This window comes from Bufo gargarizans, chromosome 8, assembly GCF_014858855.1.
Source record: "Bufo gargarizans isolate SCDJY-AF-19 chromosome 8, ASM1485885v1, whole genome shotgun sequence".
In the NCBI taxonomy this organism is placed as follows: Eukaryota; Metazoa; Chordata; class Amphibia; order Anura; family Bufonidae; genus Bufo; species Bufo gargarizans.
In genome coordinates, this window is record NC_058087.1 from 195,236,216 (window position 1) to 195,260,770 (window position 24,555).

At 43.0% G+C, this 24,555-nt stretch overlaps 1 protein-coding gene across 1 annotated transcript; it reads left to right on the plus strand.

The window, feature by feature from the left end:
* The first annotated feature begins 213 nt into the window (after positions 1 to 213).
* On the plus strand, positions 214 to 24,288 carry PRSS53 (serine protease 53). The gene is made up of 14 exons (XM_044304398.1): positions 214 to 269; positions 15,103 to 15,132; positions 16,317 to 16,479; positions 17,034 to 17,326; positions 17,404 to 17,570; positions 17,647 to 17,890; positions 18,532 to 18,682; positions 18,977 to 19,230; positions 19,330 to 19,490; positions 19,933 to 20,161; positions 21,847 to 22,003; positions 22,083 to 22,351; positions 22,678 to 22,820; positions 22,915 to 24,288. Exons 1-14 carry the CDS (start codon positions 230 to 232, stop codon positions 23,380 to 23,382), a joined length of 2,769 nt encoding a protein of 922 aa, XP_044160333.1. The 5' UTR covers positions 214 to 229; the 3' UTR covers positions 23,383 to 24,288.
* Positions 24,289 to 24,555: the final 267 nt, after the last annotated feature.

Genomic DNA, 24,555 nt, shown 5'->3' on the forward strand with positions numbered 1-24,555 from the left:
GAGGTGGCGCTGAGCCATCACGTGCAGATGATGCTGCCAGCTGCTATGTCAGGCCTTCAGGTGAAAGTGACTCGTCTTCGAGATGGAAGCCACATGTCTGGACAGTGATTGAGGAGGAGCAGAGGGTGTGCCTGCAATCAGCTCTATAGGTGTGCCTGTTTCGTCTATATATTTATATCTGTACTGACAGGTAAACTCACAAATACACGGTCACATACGAGGACACAACATGGGCATGCTGGTGGCCACACTTGTGTTCTGCAGTGCAGGTGAGATCCTGGGGTTGCTACATAAGGTCTGGATACTAGGGTGGAGGCAATTGCCTTCACATATGATAACCTGATGAGCATGTTTTGAGACCCTCTAGTCCATGGTAGACCTCTGATTTCACTCAAGTTTGAGAACCTGTGGTGCTTCCAGCATCATGGGCATGATCTTGTTGTCTACTGAAGATTAAAGGGGTTGCGCACTTTGGTAGGGTTCTGGCAATCTCCTCTTGGGCTGGGCCTGCGTAGGGAACCCCCTGCTTCCTGGCACTGGCTCCCTGTTCCTTCTCTCCTCTGCTGCTCCCCTGTGCCCCCAGTATATCAACCTACATTGTGATGCCGGAGTGGTGACCTGTTCCCCCTGCGGCAGGTGACTATTGGACACGAGGGGATCATCAGGACACTGTTGCAGCAGCATCAAAACAAAGTTAAGATCCTGGGACAGCAGCAGAGCAGTTGAGGACAGAATGAGAAAGAGAAGGGAGCCGGCACCGGGAACCAGATAAGTAGGCTTCCTTTCTCAGGTCTGTCAGACCTTCCAATGTGCACAGCCCCGTTAAGCTCAGGCCTAAAGCTGGGCACAAGTGACAAAGTGTTTCCAAGGAAATGAGTCCCCGAGTTGTGAAGTTGTTAAATGTTCTATGCTTCCAGGTTCTATCTGGTTCTAAAAAATCTAGGCAGTGACCAGTACAGTGGCTTCAACCATGCTTACAACCATGGTGGCTACAACCGTGCTGACAACCATGGTGGCTACAAGCATGTTCACAGAGATAATTACCCAGATTTCCTAGAAACAGACTGGAATGTCAAGCAGAATTTGTGAAAGAAGTTGAGATTTTCTTTGGACCCTAAAAGACTGAATAAAACCTTACGGAGCTAAGGATGATGAGGATGTAGTTTATACTCTGTGCTGCTCTGTATTTACAGTTTATGACTGTTAGTTTTATAGAGAATCTCACTAATCCGCTCCTCACAATCCACCTCATGGTGCTCAGTGCAACGTCGTCGGCTCCTCTCACATTCCTTACACCGTCACTTGTTCATAACCTATAACCAGCAACAAACCACGTCCTGTACGGTCTAATGGCGGATTATTCCATGTTAAGGGTTTACTATATGGTATATTCCTGTACATAGGAACATTATAGTAGTTATATTCTTGTACATAGGAGACAGTATTATAGTAGTTATATTCTTGCACATAGGAGCAGTATTATAGTAGTTATATTCTTGTACATAGGAGGCAGTATTACAGTAGTTATATTCTTGTACATAGGAGCAGTATTATAGTAGTTATATTCCTGTACATAGGAGACAGTATTATAGTAGTTATATTCTTTTACATAGGAGGCAGTATTATAGTAGTTATATTCTTGTACAGAGGAGCAGTATTATAGTAGTTATATTCTTGTACATAGGAGCAGTATCATAGTAGTTATATTCTTGTACATAGGAGCAGTATCATAGTAGTTATATTCTTGTACATAGGTGGCAGTATTATAGTAGTTATATTCTTGTACATAGGAGGCAGTATTACAGTAGTTATATTCTTGTACATAGGAGCAGTATTATAGTAGTTATATTCTTGTACATAGGAGCAGTATTATAGTAGTTATATTCCTGTACATAGGAGACAGTATTATAGTAGTTATATTCTTTTACATAGGAGGCAGTATTATAGTAGTTATATTCTTGTACAGAGGAGCAGTATTATAGTAGTTATATTCTTGTACATAGGAGCAGTATCATAGTAGTTATATTCTTGTACATAGGAGCAGTATCATAGTAGTTATATTCTTGTACATAGGTGGCAGTATTATAGTAGTTATATTCTTGTACATAGGAGGCAGTATTATAGTAGTTATACTCTTGTACATAGGAGCAGTATTATAGTAGTTATATTCTTGTACATAGGAGCAGTATCATAGTAGTTATATTCTTGTACATAGGTGGCAGTATTATAGTAGTTATATTCTTGTACATAGGAGGCAGTATTATAGTAGTTATACTCTTGTACATAGGAGCAGTATTATAGTAGTTATATTCTTGTACATAGGTGGCAGTATTATAGTAGTTATATTCTTGTACATAGGAGCAGTATTATAGTAGTTATATTCTTGTACATAGGAGGCAGTATTATAGTAGTTATATTCTTGTACATAGGAGGCAGTATTATAGTAGGTATATTCCTGTACATAGGAGCAGTATTATAGTAGTTATAGTCTTGTACATAGGAGGCAGTATTATAGTAGTTATATTCCTGTACATAGGAGCAGTATTATAGTAGTTATATTCTTGTACATAGGGAGAAGTATTATAGTAGTTATACTCTTGTACATAGGAGCAGTATTATAATAGTTATATTCTTGTACATAGGTGGCAGTATTATAGTAGTTATATTCTTTGCCAATATTTTTTTTTATTAAAGAATAGGTTGACATTTAGCACACAGTAACAGTAATTGCATAGCAGACATGGCACGTTGGAGAACATATCCTGATGTAAAGGGTATCAGATACAGTACATTACTTATTTTCCGCGCGTAAAGAGAAAACGAACAGGGTCTAAAACTCGCAAATGAGGAGAGTAACCATTTTCTCTAGTTTGCAGCCATGTTGTAAAGTGTTACATGAGAACTGAATTCTGACGGCCATAAGTACAAGACAGACAAGGGAGGACAAGAGATGAAAGGAGAGAGGTTGAAGGGTGGGGGTTCACAAGCAGATCAGGGGAATTTCCTAAACAGTTTCCAGGGTTGCCAGATATAAAAAAATTCCTGTCGTGCACCTTTTTCCCAGAATACACAAACCTGTATAGCTGGTCTTCTCTATCCAAGAGTCGATAAGAGGAGGGGATTCACATTTCCAGAGTAAAGAAATTAACAGCCTTGCTGAGGTAATGAGCATCGTTGGGAGGCTATATTTAGAGGGGATGAGAGATAAATTAGGGCACCAGAGCAGGGTCAGCTTCGGATCGAGCCGTATCTGCGTTTGCGTAGTACAAATCTGGTAAATGGATAGCTCGACTTGGGACCAAATGGCCCTGATCCATTGATGGTGAAAAATTTGGCTAGTGTGGCTGCTATTTTAGCTTTGTGGTAACTATTGGCAATGAGGGTCTCATTGAGGCTCCAATTTTGTTCTCTTTTAGGATATTCTGCCATGGATATATAAAGGCATATTGGGGCATGATCTGAAAGGGTGATATTTCCTATGCTTGCTTTGGAAACTCTCTGAATGTAAGTTGAAGACAAAAAGAGATAGTCCAACCTTTGATAGGAGGATTTTGCATGTGAATAAAATGTAAAATCTCTTTCCAAGGGGTGCAGGGATCGCCACACGTCAATGACCCCCAACCTTTTCAGGTGGATTTTGAGATGTCTCAAGAGTTTGTGAGACAAGGCCGAGCATTTGGATGAGGAATCTAAGGTGGGTTCCATGGTGGTGTTAAAGTCCCCACCCAGGATTGTCATACCCTCTTGGAATGTAGATAATAGAGTGAAGGACTTAATGAGCCATGGAATCTGGCCTCTTTTGGGGGTGTAGAAATTGGCAAGGGTCACTATCTGGTCAGCTAGGAGGCCTTAACAAATAGGTAACGCCCATCAGGGTCAGTAACCGTAGATAGGTGCTTAAAGGCGAGCTGCTTGTGGATAGCGATGCTAACCCCTCTGCTGGTCGTAGTGTAAGTACTGTGGAACCAGTGTGAGAATTGTGTAGAAGATAGTTTAGGTACTTTACCGAACTTGAACTCCTGGAAGTATATAATAGAGGTTTTGTCTTTCTGGAGGAGCGAAAGAACTTGGACGCGCTTGCAGGGCTCATTCAGTCCTTTCACATTGTATGAGGCTACTACAACAGAATTCATGGTGTAAGAAAAAAATATATAGAAATCAATAGGAGCATATGACAAATATTAGTAACCCTGAACCATTGTTGGAACCTAGACATGGTGAGCACGTGACCACGGAAGGGAAGAGCATGAGGGAGGGGCAGACAAGACCAGACAACATTACACAAACTGACATAACACAGAAACCAACTCAAAACATGGTAAGCAAGCTCTACATAGCGCCTGAAGTACTTGGTCCATGCAGTGGGGAGTGAGCATGGCGTAGGGTGTCTTCAGGCGGGGGGGGGGGATATGTAGAGCAGAAACAGGCCTTAAATTGGCCAGGGTGGGTGGAGAAGGTACCCAAGGTAGGGTCGGCAATTACCCTAAAAATGTAAAAGCAAGAGCACTGCAAAAATAACACAATTACAGAGTCCTTTCTTGAGCGTGGAAAGAGAGGATGAAGGACTCACGTTGGATCCTTAGATTAGGGGTTTATTTATTTTTGGGATAGAAATTAGGTATATAGTAGAGTATCAGTGACACGAATATGTAGCATAGTGGGGAGGGGGGTGGAGAGAGGTAATGAAATATAGGAAAGGGCAGGAACAGAAAAATGAACTGAAAAATGATACTGTGCCGGGTATCGTTGTTTCCCTTGGTCAGAACGTCTACCATAGAGGGGTCTGTTATCTGGACAGATCTTGATGTTCTCGAACAGTTCAGGTCATAACAAGGACAGAACGTCCACTAGGTGTCAGTCTTTCCCAGCCTGAAGAGTGTCTGCTGCAGGAATGTAACGTCCTCCAGGTGTCAGCTTTCCCCAGCATGGAGTGCATCTGCAGCAGAGGAATCTGTGAACGATCGCCCCCTGGAGGATCATGGAGAAACCAGGTACAGCAGGCTACACCTTGGGATCCACGCAACAGATCAGGACAGGAGCGTGGACGAGCGGCTTCTTCTCATTCGATCCGGCTTCCCAGGAGATATCTTCTGCCATGGGATTGCTTTGGGAGGAGGCTGAGGAAGGCTGCCCTGGTCCGCGGGCATCCAGGAGGGTAAGTCCAGGGGAGGTATGCCCAGGAGGTCTCACAAAGCCTTGAGATCTTGGGGGGGTCCAGATCGTAATCTGCCGGCTGTTCTTGGTAATTGCTGGGCCGAATGGGAAGTGCCATTGGAAGGGGGTACTGAAGCTCTCAGGGCCTCCAGTAGTTGTCTCAGTAGGCGCCGTTTGGCCAGGATTGAAGGGGCAAAATCTTGAAATATCTGGATGGCCGCGTTTTCGTACGTTAGGGAATCAGCTTCCCTGCACTCTCAAGATCTCAGCCGTATCTACATAACTTAGAAGCCTGCATATGACATCCCGCGGGGGCTCCATGGGTCTAGGGCGCAGAGCCCTGTGTATTCTTTCCACTACCACCAGCGCAGCTCTTTCAGGGCCTAGGAGGGAAGAGAACAACTCTCGCGCCATAATGGGGAGTGCTTCAGCCGCGACCGATTCAGGCAGGCCCTGGATTCTTTCATTTTTACGGCGGCTCCGGTTTTCCTGATCTTCGATCCGGATGAATGCATCACTCAGGAGGTCTCGATGTGCGGTAAGAGTCTCGCTGGACTTCTCCTGGAACCTCATGATTTCTTCCTGCATGTTTTCTAGCGTCATCACTCTGTGGCCCAGGTTTCGTAGATCTTCTTTGATCTCTGACAGGTCCTTTTTCAGGAGTGTCAGGGCTACGTCCAGTATTTCTCTGAAGACCGAGGTAGAGATGATGGGATCACTATGTCTGGTCTCCGGGATATCTGAGCAACTGCCTGCATCCAATAAGTCTCCCGCGTCTAAGTCAGGTGTTTGGCATTTTAAGCTTGGACGAGGCAGCGGGCCTCGGGATCCTTTTCAGAAATGTTTCCATCTCTGATTGCTTGGTGCGGCTCTGGGAGGGACCGAGAGTGTCCTTGGGTTTACCTTTCCCAGTTTTCCCCATAATAATGCAGCTAAGGAGCGAATTAGAAGGGGTAGTTGCCGGAGGAGCTCAGACAAACGCGGCCATTCAGCAGCTCAGTCAGGCTCCGCCCCCATAGTAGTTATATTCTTGTACATAGGAGCAGTATTATAGTAGTTATATTCTTGTACATAGGAGCAGTATTATAGTAGTTATATTCTTGTACATAGGAGGCAGTATTATAGTAGTTATATTCCTGTACATAGGAGCAGTATTATAGTAGTTATATTCTTGTACATAGAAGCAGTATTATAGTAGTTATATTCTTGTACATAGGAGGCAGTATTATAGCAGTTATATTCTTGTATATAGGAGCGGTATTATAGTAGTTATATTCTTGTACATAGGAGCAGTATTATAGTATTTATATTCCTGTACATAGGAGGCAGTATTATAGTAGTTATATTCTTGTACATAGGAGGCAGTATTATAGTAGTTATATTCTTGTACATAGGAGCAGTATTATAGTAGTTATATTCTTGTACATAGGAGCAGTATTATAGTAGTTATATTCTTGTACATAGAAGCAGTATTATAGTAGTTATATTCTTGTACATAGGAGCAGTATTATAGTAGTTATATTCTTGTACATAGGAGCGGTATTATAGTAGTTATATTCCTGTACATAGGAGCAGTATTATAGTAGTTATATTCTTGTACATAGGAGCAGTATTATAGTAGTTATATTCTTGTACATAGGAGGCAGTATTATAGTAGTTATATTCTTGTATATAGGAGCGGTATTATAGTAGTTATATTCTTGTACATAGGAGCAGTATTATAGTAGTTATATTCTTGTATATAGGAGCGGTATTATAGTAGTTATATTCTTGTACATAGGAGCGGTATTATAGTAGTTATGTTCTTGTACATAGGAGCGGTATTATAGTAGTTATATTCTTGTACATAGGAGCAGTATTATAGTAGTTATATTCTTGTACATAGGAGGCAGTATTATAGTAGTTATATTCTTGTACATAGGAGCAGTATTATAGTAGTTATATTCTTAACCAAAACTCTTTTTATTGAGAGTGCATACGGTCTTGTCCAAAAAATTCGTATCACTATATAGCCATGTGCAAATGGCAGCAGTAGAATGGGTGCAAATATTCTTACAGACCATATCAGCTCTACTAACATAGTGAGTATAAACAAATTTAGTTAACAACGAATGAAAGAAAAAGACACAGACAAGATTGGGGGGTGGGGAGTTGGGAGGAGGGGTAGAATGGGGTGGGTAGAGGAGGAGAGGGAGATCTTCCAATTCACTCGGGATTACGGTACTTCTCCCATGGTCGCCACAATTTGAGAAATTTGGAACGTGTGCGTGTTTCCCAATGGGCTAATTCCTCAAATCTAAACAGTTGGTCTGTTTTCTCGGTCCACATTAACATTGAGGGTGGTGAGTCATTCTTCCAGAGGAGGGGTATCAACATACGCGCTGCAGTGAGAAGCATGGTCGGGAGGTCAGCTTTGGCAGGGGTAAGTGAATCGTTGGGACACCAGAGGAGTACTAGTTTTGCATCCAGATGTACCGCAGAGGCGCATATCCGGTTAATTGTGTTCTCTATTTGAGACCAAAAGGGGCGAATTTTACTACAGGACCACCATATGTGCGACAAAGAGCCGACTTCTGTTCCACACCTCCAGCACTGCGATGGAATATCAGGGTTGAGCCTATGTAGGAATTCTGGCGTTTTGTACCAGCGGGTCAGTAACTTGTAGGAATTCTCCTGAATTTTGATGCATCGGTTGAAGCCATGTGAGTGGGCTAAGATAAAGGCCTTCTCCGGCTCAGTCAATTGGATTGAGAGCTCCTTTTCCCAGGCAAACACAAAGTGCAGTGCTGGAGGAGCAGAAGAGAGCAGCTCCCTGTAGAGTGTCGAGAGGGGCTTTTTCGGTAACTCGGGAACACAAAGCTTCTTCTCTAGCCAAGTAGGTGTATCATCAGTGGGGGAGGTAGCTTGAGGGCTTTAACATCACGGCTAAATGCCCCAATAGAAAGGAAGGAGAGGGCTTTGACCCTCGTCAGATCCTGGATCTTGTCCCATGCCAAGTCCCCAGACGTAGAAGCTATATCTTGTAAGATAAGGTCAGATAGTATGCTCCAGACTCCGGAGGGTTTAAGTATATCGGGGTGAATATAGTTCTGTATTAGATGCAGGGGGAGGTGGATATTAGGGAACCTGATGTCTCGGGATTTATACAGTTTGGCCCATTCCACTAACATGCCTTTCCAAATGGGAGAGGCAAATGTGTTATTCAGGGTGCATGTGCGGATTCCCCATAGGATAAGTCCTTCTTTGTAGGTGAGAAGAGCACGTTCCAGCTGTACGCAAAGATTTGGAGGTTGGCGTGAGAGGAGAGAGAAGCACCTGTTCAGGAGCGACGCTGTGTAATAAATTTGGATGTCGGGCATACCAAAGCCCCCAAATCTCTTTTCTCTTGTCAATATTGAGTATGCTATCCTGGAGGACTTGCCTGCCCACATAAACAAAGAGAACACACGGCGTATTTCCATAAAAAAGGAGCGGGGTAGCCAAATTGGTAGTGTCTGTATTAAATATAGAAGTTTGGGTACAATGAAGGCTTTGAGGAAGTTCTTCCTTCCTATCCAGGAGATGAAGGGGAGTTTAAGGGACTGTAGATGTGTTCTAATATCTTTGAGTAGGGGGCCGTAGTTGAGACTAAATAGGTCATCTTGGTTAGCCGAGATTCGTATCCCTAGAAACGTAATATCACGGGGGGCCCAAGCAAAGGCGACGGCGCGTTTAAGGTCCTTGACTACAGAGGATTTGCATGAAACATTCAGGGCCATGGATTTGCTATAATTAATCTTGAAATTAGAGATCCATCCGAACTCTTCGAACAGAGAATGGAGCCGTGGGAAAGAAATCGTGGGGTTGGTGGTCATAATTAATAGATCATCGGCAAATGCTGCGGTGGTATGCATGCAAGAACCCATCTTGATGCCTTCAATTGCAGGGTCTTGTCTGATCTTGCATAGCAGGGTTTCCATTACTATGACAAAAAGAGACGGGGAGAGGGGGCATCCCTGTCTAGTGCCATTGGATATGGGAAAGACAGGGGAAAGAGTGCCGTTAACTTTGACTCTGGCAGAGGGGGAAGAGTATAAAGAGAAAATAGCCGCGATAAACTGATCCGGAAAGCCAAATTTCGACAGTGCCGCAGACATGTACTGCCAACTGACCCTGTCAAAGGCCTTTTCCGCGTCTGTGCTGAGCAAGGCTAGCGGAGTTGAAGTGCTCCGCGCCCAATTCATGAGGTGGAGGAGGCGGACGGTATTTTCGTTCCCCTGTCTGCCAGAGACAAACCCAACTTGCTCCCTATGGATGATATCGGGGAGAATCTGCTGAATTCGCTGAGCCAATATCTTAGCCCACCACTTTACGTCCGTGTTAAGGAGGGAGATTGGGCGATAACTACCACAATTTAGAGGATCTTTGTTCTCTTTATGAATAATCGTAATGTGGGCCGAAAGCGATTGGGGGGGGAGTTGGCCACCGTTCAGAAGGTGATTACACATGGAGCGGAAGTGGGGGACCAGGACATCTTGAAAATTTTTATAGTACGTAATGGAGAAGCCGTCAGGCCCAGGGCTCTTCCCTGAGGGAATAGAGGCCAGTACTTTCCGCGCTTCAGAATCTGTTATTGGGGCTACTAGCTGAGTTGCCTGGGATTGGGTAATATGAGGGAGATGTAGGGAGGAAAGGAATTTTTCCGTGGCATCCGTGAGGGTATTAAGCGACTGATTCGAGGGGGGTGGAAGATTGTAGAGCTCCGTATAAAAGGTGCTAAAGGCCGTCGCAATGTCAGTGGTGGACTTCAGGTGAGTTCCTTTAGCATCTTTGATAGCAGAGATAAAAGAATCAGAATGTTGTTTTTTAACTAGCGCTGCCATAAGTTTGTTCCCCTTATCGCCATGAGCGTACGATTTAAATCTAGAGCGTAGGAGCAGTTTGGCCGATGTAAATAGTAGTTATATTCTTGTACATAGGAGCAGTACTATAGTAGTTATATTCTTGTACATAGGAGCAGTACTATAGTAGTTATATTCTTGTACATAGGAGGCAGTATTATAGTAGTTATATTCTTGTACATAGGAGCAGTATTATAGTAGTTATATTCTTGTACATAGGAGCAGTATTATAGTAGTTATATTCCTGTACATAGGAGCAGTATTATAGTAGTTATATTCCTGTACATAGGAGCAGTATTATTATAGTAGTTATATTCTTGTACATAGGAGCAGTATTATAGTAGTTATATTCTTGTACATAGGAGGCAGTATTATAGTAGTTATATTCTTGTACATAGGAGGCAGTATTATAGTAGTTATATTCTTGTACATAGGAGCAGTATTATAGTAGTTATATTCTTGTACACAGGAGGCAGTATTATAGTAGTTATATTCTTGTACATAGGAGCAGTATTATTATAGTAGTTATATTCTTGTACATAGGAGGCAGTAATATAGTCGTTATATCCTTGTACATAGGAGGCAGTATTATAGTAGTTATATTCCTGTACATAGGAGCAGTATTATAGTAGTTATATTCCTGTACATAGGAGCAGTATTATAGTAGTTATATTCCTGTACATAGGAGCAGTATTATAGTAGTTATATTCTTGTACATAGGAGCAGTATTATAGTAGTTATATTCTTGTACATAGGAGGCAGTATTATAGTAGTTATATTCTTGTACATAGGAGGCAGTATTATAGTAGTTATATTCTTGTACATAGGAGGCAGTATTATAGTAGTTATATTCTTGTAGATAGGAGCAGTATTATAGTAGTTATATTCCTGTACATAGGAGCAGTATTATAGTAGTTATATTCTTGTACATATGAGCAGTATTATAGTAGTTATATTCCTGTACATAGGAGCAGTATTATAGTAGTTATATTCTTGTACATAGGAGCAGTATTATAGTAGTTATATTCTTGTACATAGGAGCAGTATTATAGCAGTTATATTCTTGTACATAGGAGGCAGTATTATAGTAGTTATATTCTTGTACATAGGAGGCAGTATTATAGTAGTTATATTCTTGTACATAGGAGGCAGTAATATAGTCGTTATATCCTTGTACATATATAAAGAATAAGAGCAGATACTGAGGATTATACCCAGTATACAGGACAGGAGAAGTGGTACTGTGCAGTGTATATATACAGTTGCAAGTAAAAGTATGTGAACCCTTTGGAATGATAGGGATTTCTGCACAAATTGGTCATGAAATGTGATCTGATCTTCATCTAAGTCACAACAATAGACAATCACAGTCGGCTTAAACTAATAAAACACAAAGAATTAAATGTTACCATGTTTTTATTGAACACACCATGTAAACATTCACAGTGCAGGTGGAAAAAGTATGTGAACCCCTAGACTAATGACATCTCCAAGAGCTAATTGGAGTGAGGTGTCGGCCAACTGGAGTCCAATCAATGAAATGAGATTGGAGGTGTTGGTTATATACAGAATAAGAGTAGATACTGAGGATTACACCCAGTATACAGGACAGGAGAAGTGGTACTGTGCAGTGTCCATATACAGCCAGGTCCATAAATATTGGGACATGGACACAATTCTAACATTTTTGGCTCTATACACCACTAAAATGGATTTGAAATAAAACTAACAAGATGTGCATTTCCTGCAGACTGTCAGCTTTACCTGCAGACTGTCAGCTTTACCTGGAGACTGTCAGCTTTACCTGCAGACTGTCAGCTTTACCTGCAGACTGTCAGCTTTACCTGCAGACTGTCAGCTTTACCTGCAGACTGTCAGCTTTACCTGCAGACTGTCAGCTTTACCTGGAGACTGTCAGCTTTACCTGCAGACTGTCAGCTTTACCTGCAGACTGTCAGCTTTACCTGGAGACTGTCAGCTCTACCTGCAGACTGTCAGCTTTACCTGCAGACTGTCAGCTTTACCTGGAGACTGTCAGCTCTACCTGGAGACTGTCAGCTTTACCTGCAGACTGTCAGCTTTACCTGCAGACTGTCAGCTTTAATTTGAGGGGATTTACATCCAAATCGCGTGAACGGTGCAAGAATTACAACAGTTTGCATCTGTGCCTCCCACTTGTTACGGGACCAAAAGTAATGTGACAATTGTCTTCTCGGCTGTCCCATGGCCGGTGTGTGTTATTCCCTCATTATCCCAATTACATTGAGCAGATAAAAGGTCCAGAGGTCATTTCCAGTCTGCTATCTGCATTTGGAATCTGTTGCTGTCAACTCTCAAGATGAGATCCAAAGAGCGGTCACTATCAGTGAAGCCATCATTAGGCTGAAAAACACAACAAACCCATCAGAGAGATAGCAAAAACATTAGGCCTGGCCAAAACAACTGTTTGGAACATTCTTAAAAAGCAGGAACGCACCAGTGAGCTCAGCAACACCAAAAGACCCGGAAGACCACGGAAAACAACTGTGGTGGATGACGGAAGAATTCTTTCCCTGGTGAAGAAAACACCCTTCACAACAGTTGGCCAGATCAAGACCACTCTCCAGGAGGTAGGTGTATGTGTGTCAAAGTCAACAATCAGGAGAAGACTTCACCAGAGTGAATACCGAGGGTTCACCACAAGATGTAAACCAGGAAGGCCAGATTAGAGTTTGCCAAACAACATCTAAAAAAGCCTTCACAGTTCTGGAACAACATCCTATGGACAGATGAGACCAAGATCAACTTGTACCAGAGTGATGGGAAGAGAAGAGTATGGAGAAGGAAAGGAACTGCTCATGGTCCTAAGCATACCACCTCATCAGTGAAGCCTGGTGGTGGTAGTGTCATGGCGTGGGCATGTATGGCTGCCAATGGAACTGCTTCTCTTGTATTTATTGATGATGTGACTGCTGACAAAAGCAGCAGGATGAATTCTGAAGTGTTTCGGGCAATATTATCTGCTCATATTCAGCCAAATGCTTCAGAACTCTTTGGACAATGACCCAAAGCATACTGCAAAAGCAACCAAAGAGTTTTTTAAGGGATAGAAGTGGAATGTTCTGCAATGGCCGAGTCAATCCTTGGACCTGAATCCGATTGAGCATTTCACTTGCTGAAGACAAAACTGAAGGGAAAATGCCCCAAGAACAAGCAGGAACTGAAGACAGTTGCAGTAGAGGCCGGGCAGAGCATCACCAGGGATGAGACCAGCGTCTGGTGATGTCTATGCGTTCCAGACTTCAGGCTGCAACTGACTGCAAAGGATTTACAACCAAGTATTAAAAAGTGAAAGTTTGATTTATGATTATTATTCTGTCCCATTACTTCTGGTCCCTTAACAAGTGGGCACAGATGCAAACTGCTGTAATTCCTGCACCGTTCACCTGATTTGGATGTAAATCCCCTAAGATTACAGCTGACAGTCTGCAGGTAAAGCTGACAGTCTGCAGGTAAAGCTGACAGTCTGCAGGTAAAGCTGACAGTCTGCGGGTAAAGCTGACAGTCTGCGGGTAAAGCTGACAGTCTGCGGGTAAAGCTGACAGTCTGCGGGTAAAGCTGACAGTCTGCGGGTAAAGCTGACAGTCTGCGGGTAAAGCTGACAGTCTGCGGGTAAAGCTGACAGTCTGCGGGTAAAGCTGACAGTCTGCGGGTAAAGCTGACAGTCTGCGGGTAAAGCTGACAGTCTGCAGGTAAAGCTGACAGTCTGCGGGTAAAGCACATCTTGTCCGTTTCATTTCAAATCCACTGTGGTGGTGTATAGAGCCAAAAATGTTAGAATTGTGTTGGTGTCCCAATATTTATGGACCTGACTATATATACCTTTTCCTTTATTATAGTGGCTTCACAATTTGCAAAAATCTACCTTTTCCCCAGAAACACCAGAAAATATAAGCCCCTGATACTTTCCTAATTAGATCAGTTTCTGGGAATGCTGTTGAGTGCTTGCAGTTCTGGGCTGGTCGCTGTGATGGCGGCCATATTGGCTGCTATACAATACAATCATCCCACGCTCTCTCTACCCTGTGCACCCGCCTTGGTACCATCCACAGTGTAAGACTTGTATAGACAGGGATATGTGCAGCTGGCAGCATTGTGCACCATTAAATGTGGTATATACAGGCAAGACGTTGTGTTCCTGGCCTCCTCCAGGGTGTGGACCTAACAGAAAATAATTATCAGGAAGCAGAGCCTTGAGTCACAATCATTCTCATTGACTTTTTTCAAGATTTTACGACATCTATTGAGTCATTACGGCGACAGATGACTCGGGGGCCCCCAGGTCTACATGGCTGTAGTATAGTCAACTAGCTAACTTGGAAACCCATATGACCAGACCTGGAGAGTATGCCAGGTCTTGGAGTCTTGGTCTTTGCTGCTATTGTGTCCATGATTACGACATTAATCACCTATTGGTGGCCGCTGTGGTCTGTAGACTTCGGGAGATAACGTCTTATGTAGACAAGCAGTGTGGTTGACATTGACCCAACAGCAGCTTAAGAGACATTGGTCGGCACAATGAATACTGAGCCCAAAAGTTAATATGATTATTAGGAGATATGAAAGGGGTTTTCAGGACCATCGGGTCACTCAAAACCACCTTAATTACTCATATTCGTATTGTTCTGAAGTTACCTGGATTGGCACCTGGGGAACCCAGTTATACAACGCTCCTCCTCTGAAAATTCTCATGTCATGTTCTATACCAGGTGTGTGGTCCAGGCTATGGAGAGGACATCACTATTCTTCTCTATGGCCCATGTGCAAACTCTTGACTCTTGACCCATCACAGCAGAAGTAATGTCCCTCCTAGTGATGTCCTGTCCTAGTATAGAGAACGGAGGTGAAGGTCAGTAGAAATCAGATGATTGGTCCCGGCAGACATGTTTCCATGAGGGAGACTTCTGATACTACCGGAGACAAGGTGGATCTTATAGTGGATGAATATTATATGGAGTTTGATTTTATCACAAAAACTTGTAATAAAGAAATATTATTGTAGATAACCCCAATTTGTGTCTCCCCACAGTGCTCCAGGCGGCACCAGGCGTGGCAGCAGGTAAGACCAACCAGATCCATACGTACAGAAGTTATACGATCCAAATCAGCAGCTTCAGTCAGATAATCTTCACATCCATAGATTTGGGCGGTATTATAGTAATCTCAGGGGCATAAACTGAAGCTCCTGGGCCCCAGGGTAAAATGTGTTATAGGGCCCCCACCATTTATAGTACTAGTGCACCCCTATTGTTACACTTCTGAGTAGTTGTGTTCGTTAAAGGGGTTCTCAGGGTCTAGAACATTAATCTGCTACCCTTAGGATCGGTGAGGGTCAAAACTCTGGGAACCCAACTATGCAGTACGATGATGGGTTTGTGGTCCCATTGCGAATCTTGTCGCCCATTTTTTATAATGATTGGCGGAGGTTCCAGAGGTCAACACCCATGGTCAAACATTGATCTCAAGAATAAGCTTCAGATAATATCTAAGTGACAACCACTGTTATGTAAATAGAAATGTTCTTAGAGCAGTTGTCACTTCCCTTCCCCCGCTCCTCTTCGCAGCTCATAGAAAGCACAGTCTATGGTATAAAATGTCTTCGTGATTTAGGCAGCCAGTGGCGTACTGTAATAGAGGCAGACCATGTGACTGCTACAGAGGGAAGGGGGGTCCAGGCTCGGAACTTACTCTTCATTTCCACGCGTAAAAACACTTCATGTTCACATAACTGCCACTAGAGGGAGCTCAATGCAAAGATATTATTACACTAGTCACTGAGCTCCCCCTAGTGGTGGCTGCAGGCAGACAGTTTTGTAATTGAAGAGAAACAGGAGCTTCATCAATGTATTTTTGCCAGTTTTCTAGTCTAAATACATTGAGAAATATGGTGTTCAGAATGAGGGCCATATAATTGAAGCACCTGTTCCACTTTTTTTGACGTAAACGTCGGATAAAGTGGGTGAAGCCAAATGCTAATTATTTATAAGAATTTGAAAAAAAAAAAAAAATTGTCAGAAATCTTGGCCGTTGCGCATGTTCTGCATTGACCAGAAGTGATTGATGCACGTACACTGAGAAACTTGGTGTAGGGGGCCCACACTAGGTTTTGCAATGGGGCCCTATGAGATCTGTGAACGTCCCTGCAGGCAGCGGTTGTATTAATGTCAATGGTAAATGGACGATCAATGACTGGCGATAACCCTGCATGGTCCATTCTTCTCAGTTGTCCCTGTTTGCTTGCAGTCTGTGGGAGGCAGGGATTGCACGCTCGGATTTATGGTGGAACCAATGCAGTCCCAGGGGAATGGCCATGGCACGCGGCTCTGAGCTTCAAGGGGAAGCCGAATTGTGGAGGAACCCTGATCTCGGAGAAATGGGTCCTCACAGCTGCTCACTGCTTTGACAAGTAAGTGTAACAGAGTGGAGACTGGAGCAAAACATTTATTCTTGGTTGGAGGTCCAAATTTTGGGAAATATCTTATAATTATTTCATGCCCCCACTGCAGGGGTCCTGGTTTTTGTTTCCTCTTGTAGGACACACGGTTCCCTTTATCCATGTTTAATAATTCTGTGCACGGGAAGTAGGAGGATGAATCCCAAAAGGAACAGGGATGGGATCCTCATGGGCTGGACCACATATAAGCACAACCTTTGGGTTTGTCCAGTGTTGTAGCCCCAATTCCAAGCAGTTCACCAAATTGTTGCAAGGAAACATTTAGCATCCATGGTCAGTGGAGCTCAGGGTCCTCCAGTCTTTTCAGTCATGCATTACTCAGGCTGTTCCTTCCTATGAGGGGTGGGAATGAGGGTGAACTCATGACAGGCCTTCTAATCCTGATATTTGGTGGGATGAACCAAATACTTCAGGGGACCCATTTGATCAATATGATTATGGTTGATTTCCCCATTGTATCCATTGACTACCCTTGACTAATTTTGACTTTTCTTCTTCATTTTAAGTACAGCTGTGGATAATAAAAGGGACCCCACACTATGGAGAGTGCACCTGGGCTTCACCAAAATGGGATATACTCCAGAAGAAAGCTCAGCAGTTACTGTTATGCCAATTAGGATCGTGATACATAATAGCTATACCAACTATGTCGAAGGACATGACATCGCACTGGTGGAACTGTCCCAACCTGTAAATATTACAAGATTTATCTCCCCCATTTGCCTCCCAGAGAGCACCCACCGATTCCACTTTCGCAGCACCTGCTATGTAACTGGCCTTGAGGATGTTCCAGAAGGTGGTGAGTAGAATTTTGATGGGACGGAAAGGGACCTGTCCACCATCTTTGCCAACTGTTTGCCTCTTATTATCCTACAGTGCCCATAGACAGTAAGAGGTTACTGCAGAAAGTTGCTCAAACACTAATAGGATGGAGAACGTGTAATTGTATCTACAACACTCACATGAGACCAGAAGTTTCCAACCCTGCAAAGCCTGGTATGTCGTGTATCTTGGACACTATTGGAGCAAAAGGTCCTTGTCTGGTAAGCAGAGTCATGTCTTCTGTTCATGACTACCTCTATCTCTATATTCATCCTGATCATGTCCTGTGTGCCTTAGGGTGACTCTGGGGGTCCTGTTGTCTGCAATGAAGATGGGGTCTGGTTCCTTACCGGAGCCATTAGCTTTTCTCAAGGTTGTCACCTGAAAGATAATCCCACCATTATCACTTCCGCATCCTTCTATCAAGACTGGATCAAGCAGTACACTGACTCTTCTGTAACCTTCACCCCCCAGTCCATTAATGTCACAGATGATGTGGATAATGACACCTGCAGTGACCTTCTGAGTAATCTGACCTCAGGTAAGCTCTAGGACTGGACATACTTCATGGCTCCTCAATATGTAGAATTTCCGCAAAATCCAAATTTACAACGTTGCATCATCATTTAATGGAGAGATGTCTGACCACTGGACACTAGTCAGATGATTTTTTTGAAAAATGTTACATCACATGTGGTACTCCCAGTTGATATACCATCTTCCTTTAGGAAGTGACAGTCAAGTGACTATATAGATACGGATTACGGCTTGTGATATATTGCCGAACATGGTGGGATTTTTATATACCTAGAAGTATGTTTACATGATATATCTGCATGAGCTACTTGTATACTTACCTCACCAGCGAATGTATAGAGCACTATACTGTTACATTGTAGGGTGTGTATTTTATTTTATTTTAGGTGTTCAGTATAGTATTTTACATTTTTAAATTTTTATTTACATTCATGTATATGTTGATCCAATTTTTTTATTGATTGTTTACCAATAAATAATCTTTTATCTAACACGAGCGACAAAGGGTGGTGTGCCTGCCTATTTGCATCTTAGGAATTTACATCTGCTAATTCATTGCCCCAAAAATGACCATTGACTTGATTTTGCCGTTGGCTGAAAAATGCAACCGTTTCGTATTAACTATCTCCACTTGTCTTTCTCCAGGATGTGTATTTTCAGACATTGATACTGCAGGCTCAGTGAGTCCTGGGCCGTGGCCCTGGCAAGTGGACCTGTGGAATGATGATCGAAGGGTCTGTGGAGGGGCTCTGATCTCAACCAACTGGGTTATAACAGCGGCCCAATGCTTCATTGGGTGAGACAATCCACAATGATGGAGAACAGGGGAGGGGGAAAAGGAAGGAAGGAGATGGAAAGAGAAGAACTGAACGGGGTGGATTTATGGAACATGAATGGATGTTAGGAAAGCAATGGGTAACATGGAAAATATAAGGTTGGAAATAGGGAATTTGAAGTAATACAGCGGAGAATAGATCTTATTATAGCAAGTTGGTGGAATTGAAGGGCAACCATGTTGTAGATAGTTGCGTCCTTCTTTGTTTCTTCACTGTGTCTTCACCGGTTCCATGTTTCCCTTTCGGTCCTACAGCCCAGACACTTCAGACTCTCCATCAGATTGGTCAGTCACTATGGCCTCTGGGACACCTTCAATGAGGCAGTTCGCTGTGCAGAAGATCAGTATTCATGGGTCTTACATCACTCCAGAACAGGGGAACAATGTGGCTCTCGTCCGACTTTCTACACCGGTACAATTAGGATCCTACACTCAACCAATCTGTGTTCCCCACGCTTCCCATAAAATTCTGTATAACGCCTCATGTTGGTTCATCGGTCATGAAACCGGTGAGATTCTCTATTTGTGACGTTTTATAAGACATCAGACCAGGAAGACATTGTTCTCCCCAATCTTAATTCTGACAAATTTTTTTTTGTGTTCTTCAGATGACCAAATGGAGACTTCCCTAGGAGTGAAGATGGATGTAGTTGGCCCTAACCAATGCAACTGCATCTACAGTAATCCAAATTCTGGTAACTCCAGTGTCTCCATACTGCCTGGTATGATATGTGCCACCAGACATGGGAATATGGAGGGCCAGTGTCTGGTAAGTGTGATCTTGAGGATCTACAGTGTTGTGATCTCCACTTCTAGTGGCAGGAGGAATGAATTGTATGCAGAGTTGCATCTGGCAACACACTACCGATCATAGTGTCACTGTTCTTCCAAACAAAAAAACACCTGACACTTCAGGAAATTGAAGCAGACTCGGTATCTAGTGCATGTAATCACAATGTCTGAGGTACCGGAAAGAGGACCTAGCTACTGAAGGAAACACGTCCCTGAGTGGACAACCCCTTTAATTCTTAAATGAATATGACACCTATAATTACCATTGTCTAATACTATCATTATAATTACCAAATACATGGTTAACAAATGTTTAACATCAAGATGGGGCGCCCTCGGTGGCCAGTGAGAGTCATTACACCACTGTGGTCATTCTTTTAAGGAATTACTTTAATACATTTCCGCTACTTTCTTGGCAGAGTAATTTTGGGGGCCCTCTGGCATGTAAGGAGAATAAGACCTGGTTTCTGGTTGGCGTGAAGAGCTTTGGAGGAGGTTGTAACACTTCACTTCCCAAGGTGTTTACTGACCTCACACAATATGAAGACTGGATACTCCAGGTGACTCGAGACGCCTTCTTCCGCTCACAGCTGAACACTCAACCGGCAGTGCTGGATACAGATAGATGCTCATTCAATAGTCCAAGAGGTAAAGATCCGCCAGGACCAACGTGAGATCCCATAACACAAATCTGAGACCCTAGAGTGAGGTCCCCGGCTAATGACATCACTACTACAAGTGATGACATCACTACTTTCTTAGTATAAGTGATAAAGGCTGAGGAAGGTGATGGTACGCAGCTGAAACGCATAGCTATTTTATATTTTAATGCTTTTTTTTTTACACCTTTTACTACAAGTGATGACCTCAATACTCTCCAAGTATAAGTGATGACATCACTACTTACCTACTATAAGTGATAATATCACTATTCTCCTACTATAAGTGATGATATCACTATTCCCCTACTATAAGTGATGACATCACTATTCTCCTACTATTTGTGATGACATCACTAGTCTCCACCTATAAGTGATGACATCACTATTCCGCTACTATAAGTGATGACATCACTATTCTCCACCTATAAGTGATGACATCACTATTCTCCTACTATAACTGATTACATCACTACTTACCTACTATAAGTGATGATATCACTATTCTCCTACTATAAGTGATGACATCACTACTATAAGTGATGACATCACTATTCTCCTACTATAAGTGATGACATCACTATTCTCCTACTATAAGTGATGACATCACTATTCTCCACCTATAAGTGATGACATCACTATTCTCCACCTATAAGTGATGACATCATTATTTTCCTACTATAAGTGATGACATCACTATTCTTCACCTATAAGTGATGACATCACTATTCTCCACCTATAAGTGATGACATCACTATTCTCCACCTATAAGTGATGACATCACTATTTTCCTACTATAAGTGATGACATCACTATTCTTCACCTATAAGTGATGACATCACTATTCTCCACCAATAAGTGATGACATCACTATTCTCCACCAATAAGTGATGACATCACTATTCTCCTACTATAACTGATTACATCACTACCTACCTACTATAAGTGATGACATCACTATTCTCCTACTATAAGTGATGACATCACTATTCTCCTACTATAAGTGATGACATCACTATTCTCCACCTATAAGTGATGACATCACTATTCTCCACCTATAAGTGATGACATCACTATTCTCCTACTATAAGTGATGACATCACTATTCTTCACCTATAAGTGATGACATCACTATTCTCCACCAATAAGTGATGACATCACTATTCTCCACCTATAAGTGATGACATCACTACTCTCCTACTATAATTGATGACATCACTATTCTATAAATAAGGACTTCACTACTCTTCTATTAAACAGTTATTAGTGATGACACAATTTCTCTTCACAACTCTGACTTTTCAGTTCTAAAAGGTGACATCACTACTTTTCAACTCTACCGTATATCATGCCTTCACTAGCCTTCCTCTCTACACAATGACATGATTGCCTCCAACTATAAATGATGACATCAATAATATTGTGCAGTTTATCATGACATCACTGAGTTAAGGTAAAATCATTATTCTAGTGCTGACTTCACCTCTCCAAATAGGAGTAGTGGCATTGGTACTCTAGCTGAATAATGACATCATTAAAGCTCGGTCAAATATGATGACATCACAACTATATGTCTGTAATGTCACTTGAACTTTTTAGTTATCAGAAATGACATCACTGTTCTGCGATTCTCTAAAACCGTCATTACTTCTGCAATCTAATCATGTGTTGCAGCTTGTGGGCGCTCAGCTACTTCTCCTGGCCCTGTCGATGAGGTCACAGATAAGACGTGGCCATGGCAGGGCAGTTTACGGCTATACGATTCCCACGTCTGCTCTGGTGTCCTGTTTGCTGAAACCTGGTTTCTGGTTGCTGCTCACTGTATTCCTAGGTATTATGGGACAGGTGGCTGTGGGTGGACTGTTCTTACATGGGCAAAAATGGGGCTCACACATGGCATTTCTCTGCAGGTATAGCTCTATTGGTGAGTACACAGTATCACTGTCCAGACAACTCCAGGATGGGCCCAATCCTCGAGAGGTGACACGTAAGATCAAGAGAGTGGTGACTCACCCAGGATACAATACGAAGACTGGAGAAAATGACCTGGCACTGGTGGAGATGTTCTACGGAATCACTTTCAGTGACTACATTCTGCCCATTTGTCTCCCTCGGTACCAGTCTCTACTTCTTCCCACTAGATGTATGGTCAGTGGTTGGGGAAAACTGTACCCTTCAGGTAGGCATCAACCTTTACACCACAGCCCACAGTAGCACTACATCCCCTAATCCACATAAGTAAATATGTACATTTCACATGGTGGGATTAGTGGGTAATTATACCCAAAGTCATATGGATGTTGCCACCTTAAGATATCTCCCTGTTCTGAAATGTCAGTACCTTGGGTTTATCCCAGATAATGCCCAAATAACCACGACATACAGTATGTCATCTTATTCACGGCAGCTGAAAAACCACATTGTCAGTCTTCATGTAACACCTCCAGGATGGGTAGATTGTCTACCTAGAGGTCATTTATTGATCTGTGTTCTTCTCTTATCCAGATAGTATCTCCTCCTCTCCACCTCTGAGACATCTGGAGGTCTCTTTATTGGATGCCAAGAATTGTGGAGCTCAAGGAAACATTACGCACAACAGTGGACAACAGTGTGCAGCTGCCAAACGAGACAACACATTGACCTGCCTGGTATGTACATAAAAAGCTGAGGGAGATACTGGGAACGGGGATAAGTCCTAAAACAAACCTCATGGCCATCATCCATCAACTTCATTGCCCACAGATGGATTCCAGTGCTCCACTGGTATGCCAACCCAAGTCTGGAGGTCCCTGGTTCTTGTATGGTATGGCTAACCAAAGGTCTCCGCCCAAGAATTCATGCCCTGGAAACTTTACTAAAGTGATGCCCATACTGCCCTGGATACAAGAGGTGGTTCCCAACAAGGATCTTAGCTATTTGGCTAGTAGTACGCCAATGCCGGACGCAGGACTAAATGACTCCGTGCCCTCGGCCAACACAACAATTGTTCCGCCATCTCTACACAGCACAACGCTGATATTACACAGCGCCAGTACCCCCAAGACAAATGTCTCCTGCTCAGGTGCCCAGGATGGAGTTACCTGTTCTGGACACTCCACAACCAACACGATTGGAACTTCACCAACAATGCGCTCTGGTGCAGTGTCTGTGTGGTGGAACGGGTCTACACATTGTCTTCTGCTTCTCCTAAGTCTTGTTCTCTGCTACTGAGGACCTTCAAAGACTGCAAGACGTGCAGCTTATTTCAGAGCCTCCTGAGCAGCATTCATACTGCAGCCTTCATGAGAAGCATCACATGTCACCTGTCAGACATTGCATTCTCACAAGTCTTATGGAGGATGAAATTAGCAAACTTGAATTTTTTTATAAATCAGATGACCAACCAGGTGTCAGTGCAGAAACATACATTGTTACTTAAAGTTTGTAAGCTCTTCCAGAGACGATGTGTATATACCATATACCTCTCCTGAAGGTAATGCAGATGTGTAATGTTTGTAAGTGATTTCTTAAAGCCGCAGCAGTAACTGTGCAGACACTTTATTTTTTATTTTATGCAGCTCTCCTTTTTTCTTCAGGTTCCCAGGGCGGACTTGACTTCCTGTCTTGGTGACCATTGGTGCATGTGCACATGTGGTGACTTGTTTTAAAGGGAAGGTGTCATCAGAAAATGACCTATTATTTAAATCGTTTTTTTATATTTACTATATTTTTAAAGAATTTTTGGTGATGTTATTTTTCATTTTCCATGTTAATATCTATATTTAACCCCTTAGTGACCGCCCATATGCCTTTTTACGGCGGTCACTAAGGGGCCTTAGGCTGGTCCGCCGCCTTTTCATGGTGACTCGGTCTAAGCTCTGCACGGCTCCCCTGTGAAGTAGAGAGCAGGGGCTCGGCTCTCGTATGAGAGCCGCACTCCTGTTCTAACAGCCCGGACCAGCAGAAGTGCTGATCTGAGCTGTTTAACCCCTTACATGCCCTCATACAGCTATACAGACGGAAAAATAAAAAAGTTATAGCTCCTTGGAAGGCGACGATGGAAAAAGACCCAAAACAGGCTGGTCACTAAGGGGTTAAACAAAACCAATGAAATCCTGCAGTTTTCGTACTGGCCGCCGCGCCACTTCTTGGTCTGTACAGATCACTTTACTGCAGTTACCTGCTTATCTATACACAGAGGTGATACCATTACAGGAAGGACTAGAATGACAGATAAGACAGGATAGGTGATTGTCAAAGCTTATCTACTCCACCTCCCTGCACAATGACCTCTGCTCAGGTCACAGAGCCTAGAAAACTCTGCCATAGAAGTCAATGAGGTCCCCTCCTGACCATTGTGTCTATGTGTAACACCCCAGAGTGGTGTTACCACTTCTGCACCTT

Coding starts and splice junctions, on each gene's coding strand:
- PRSS53 (XM_044304398.1), top strand. CDS start 230: ATGGGCATGCTGGTGGCCACACTTGTGTTCTGCAGTGCAG. Junction 17,891..18,531: donor TCTGAGTAATCTGACCTCAG/GTAAGCTCTAGG, acceptor GTCTTTCTCCAG/GATGTGTATTTTCAGACATT. Junction 22,004..22,082: donor GCTGCTCACTGTATTCCTAG/GTATTATGGGAC, acceptor ATTTCTCTGCAG/GTATAGCTCTATTGGTGAGT.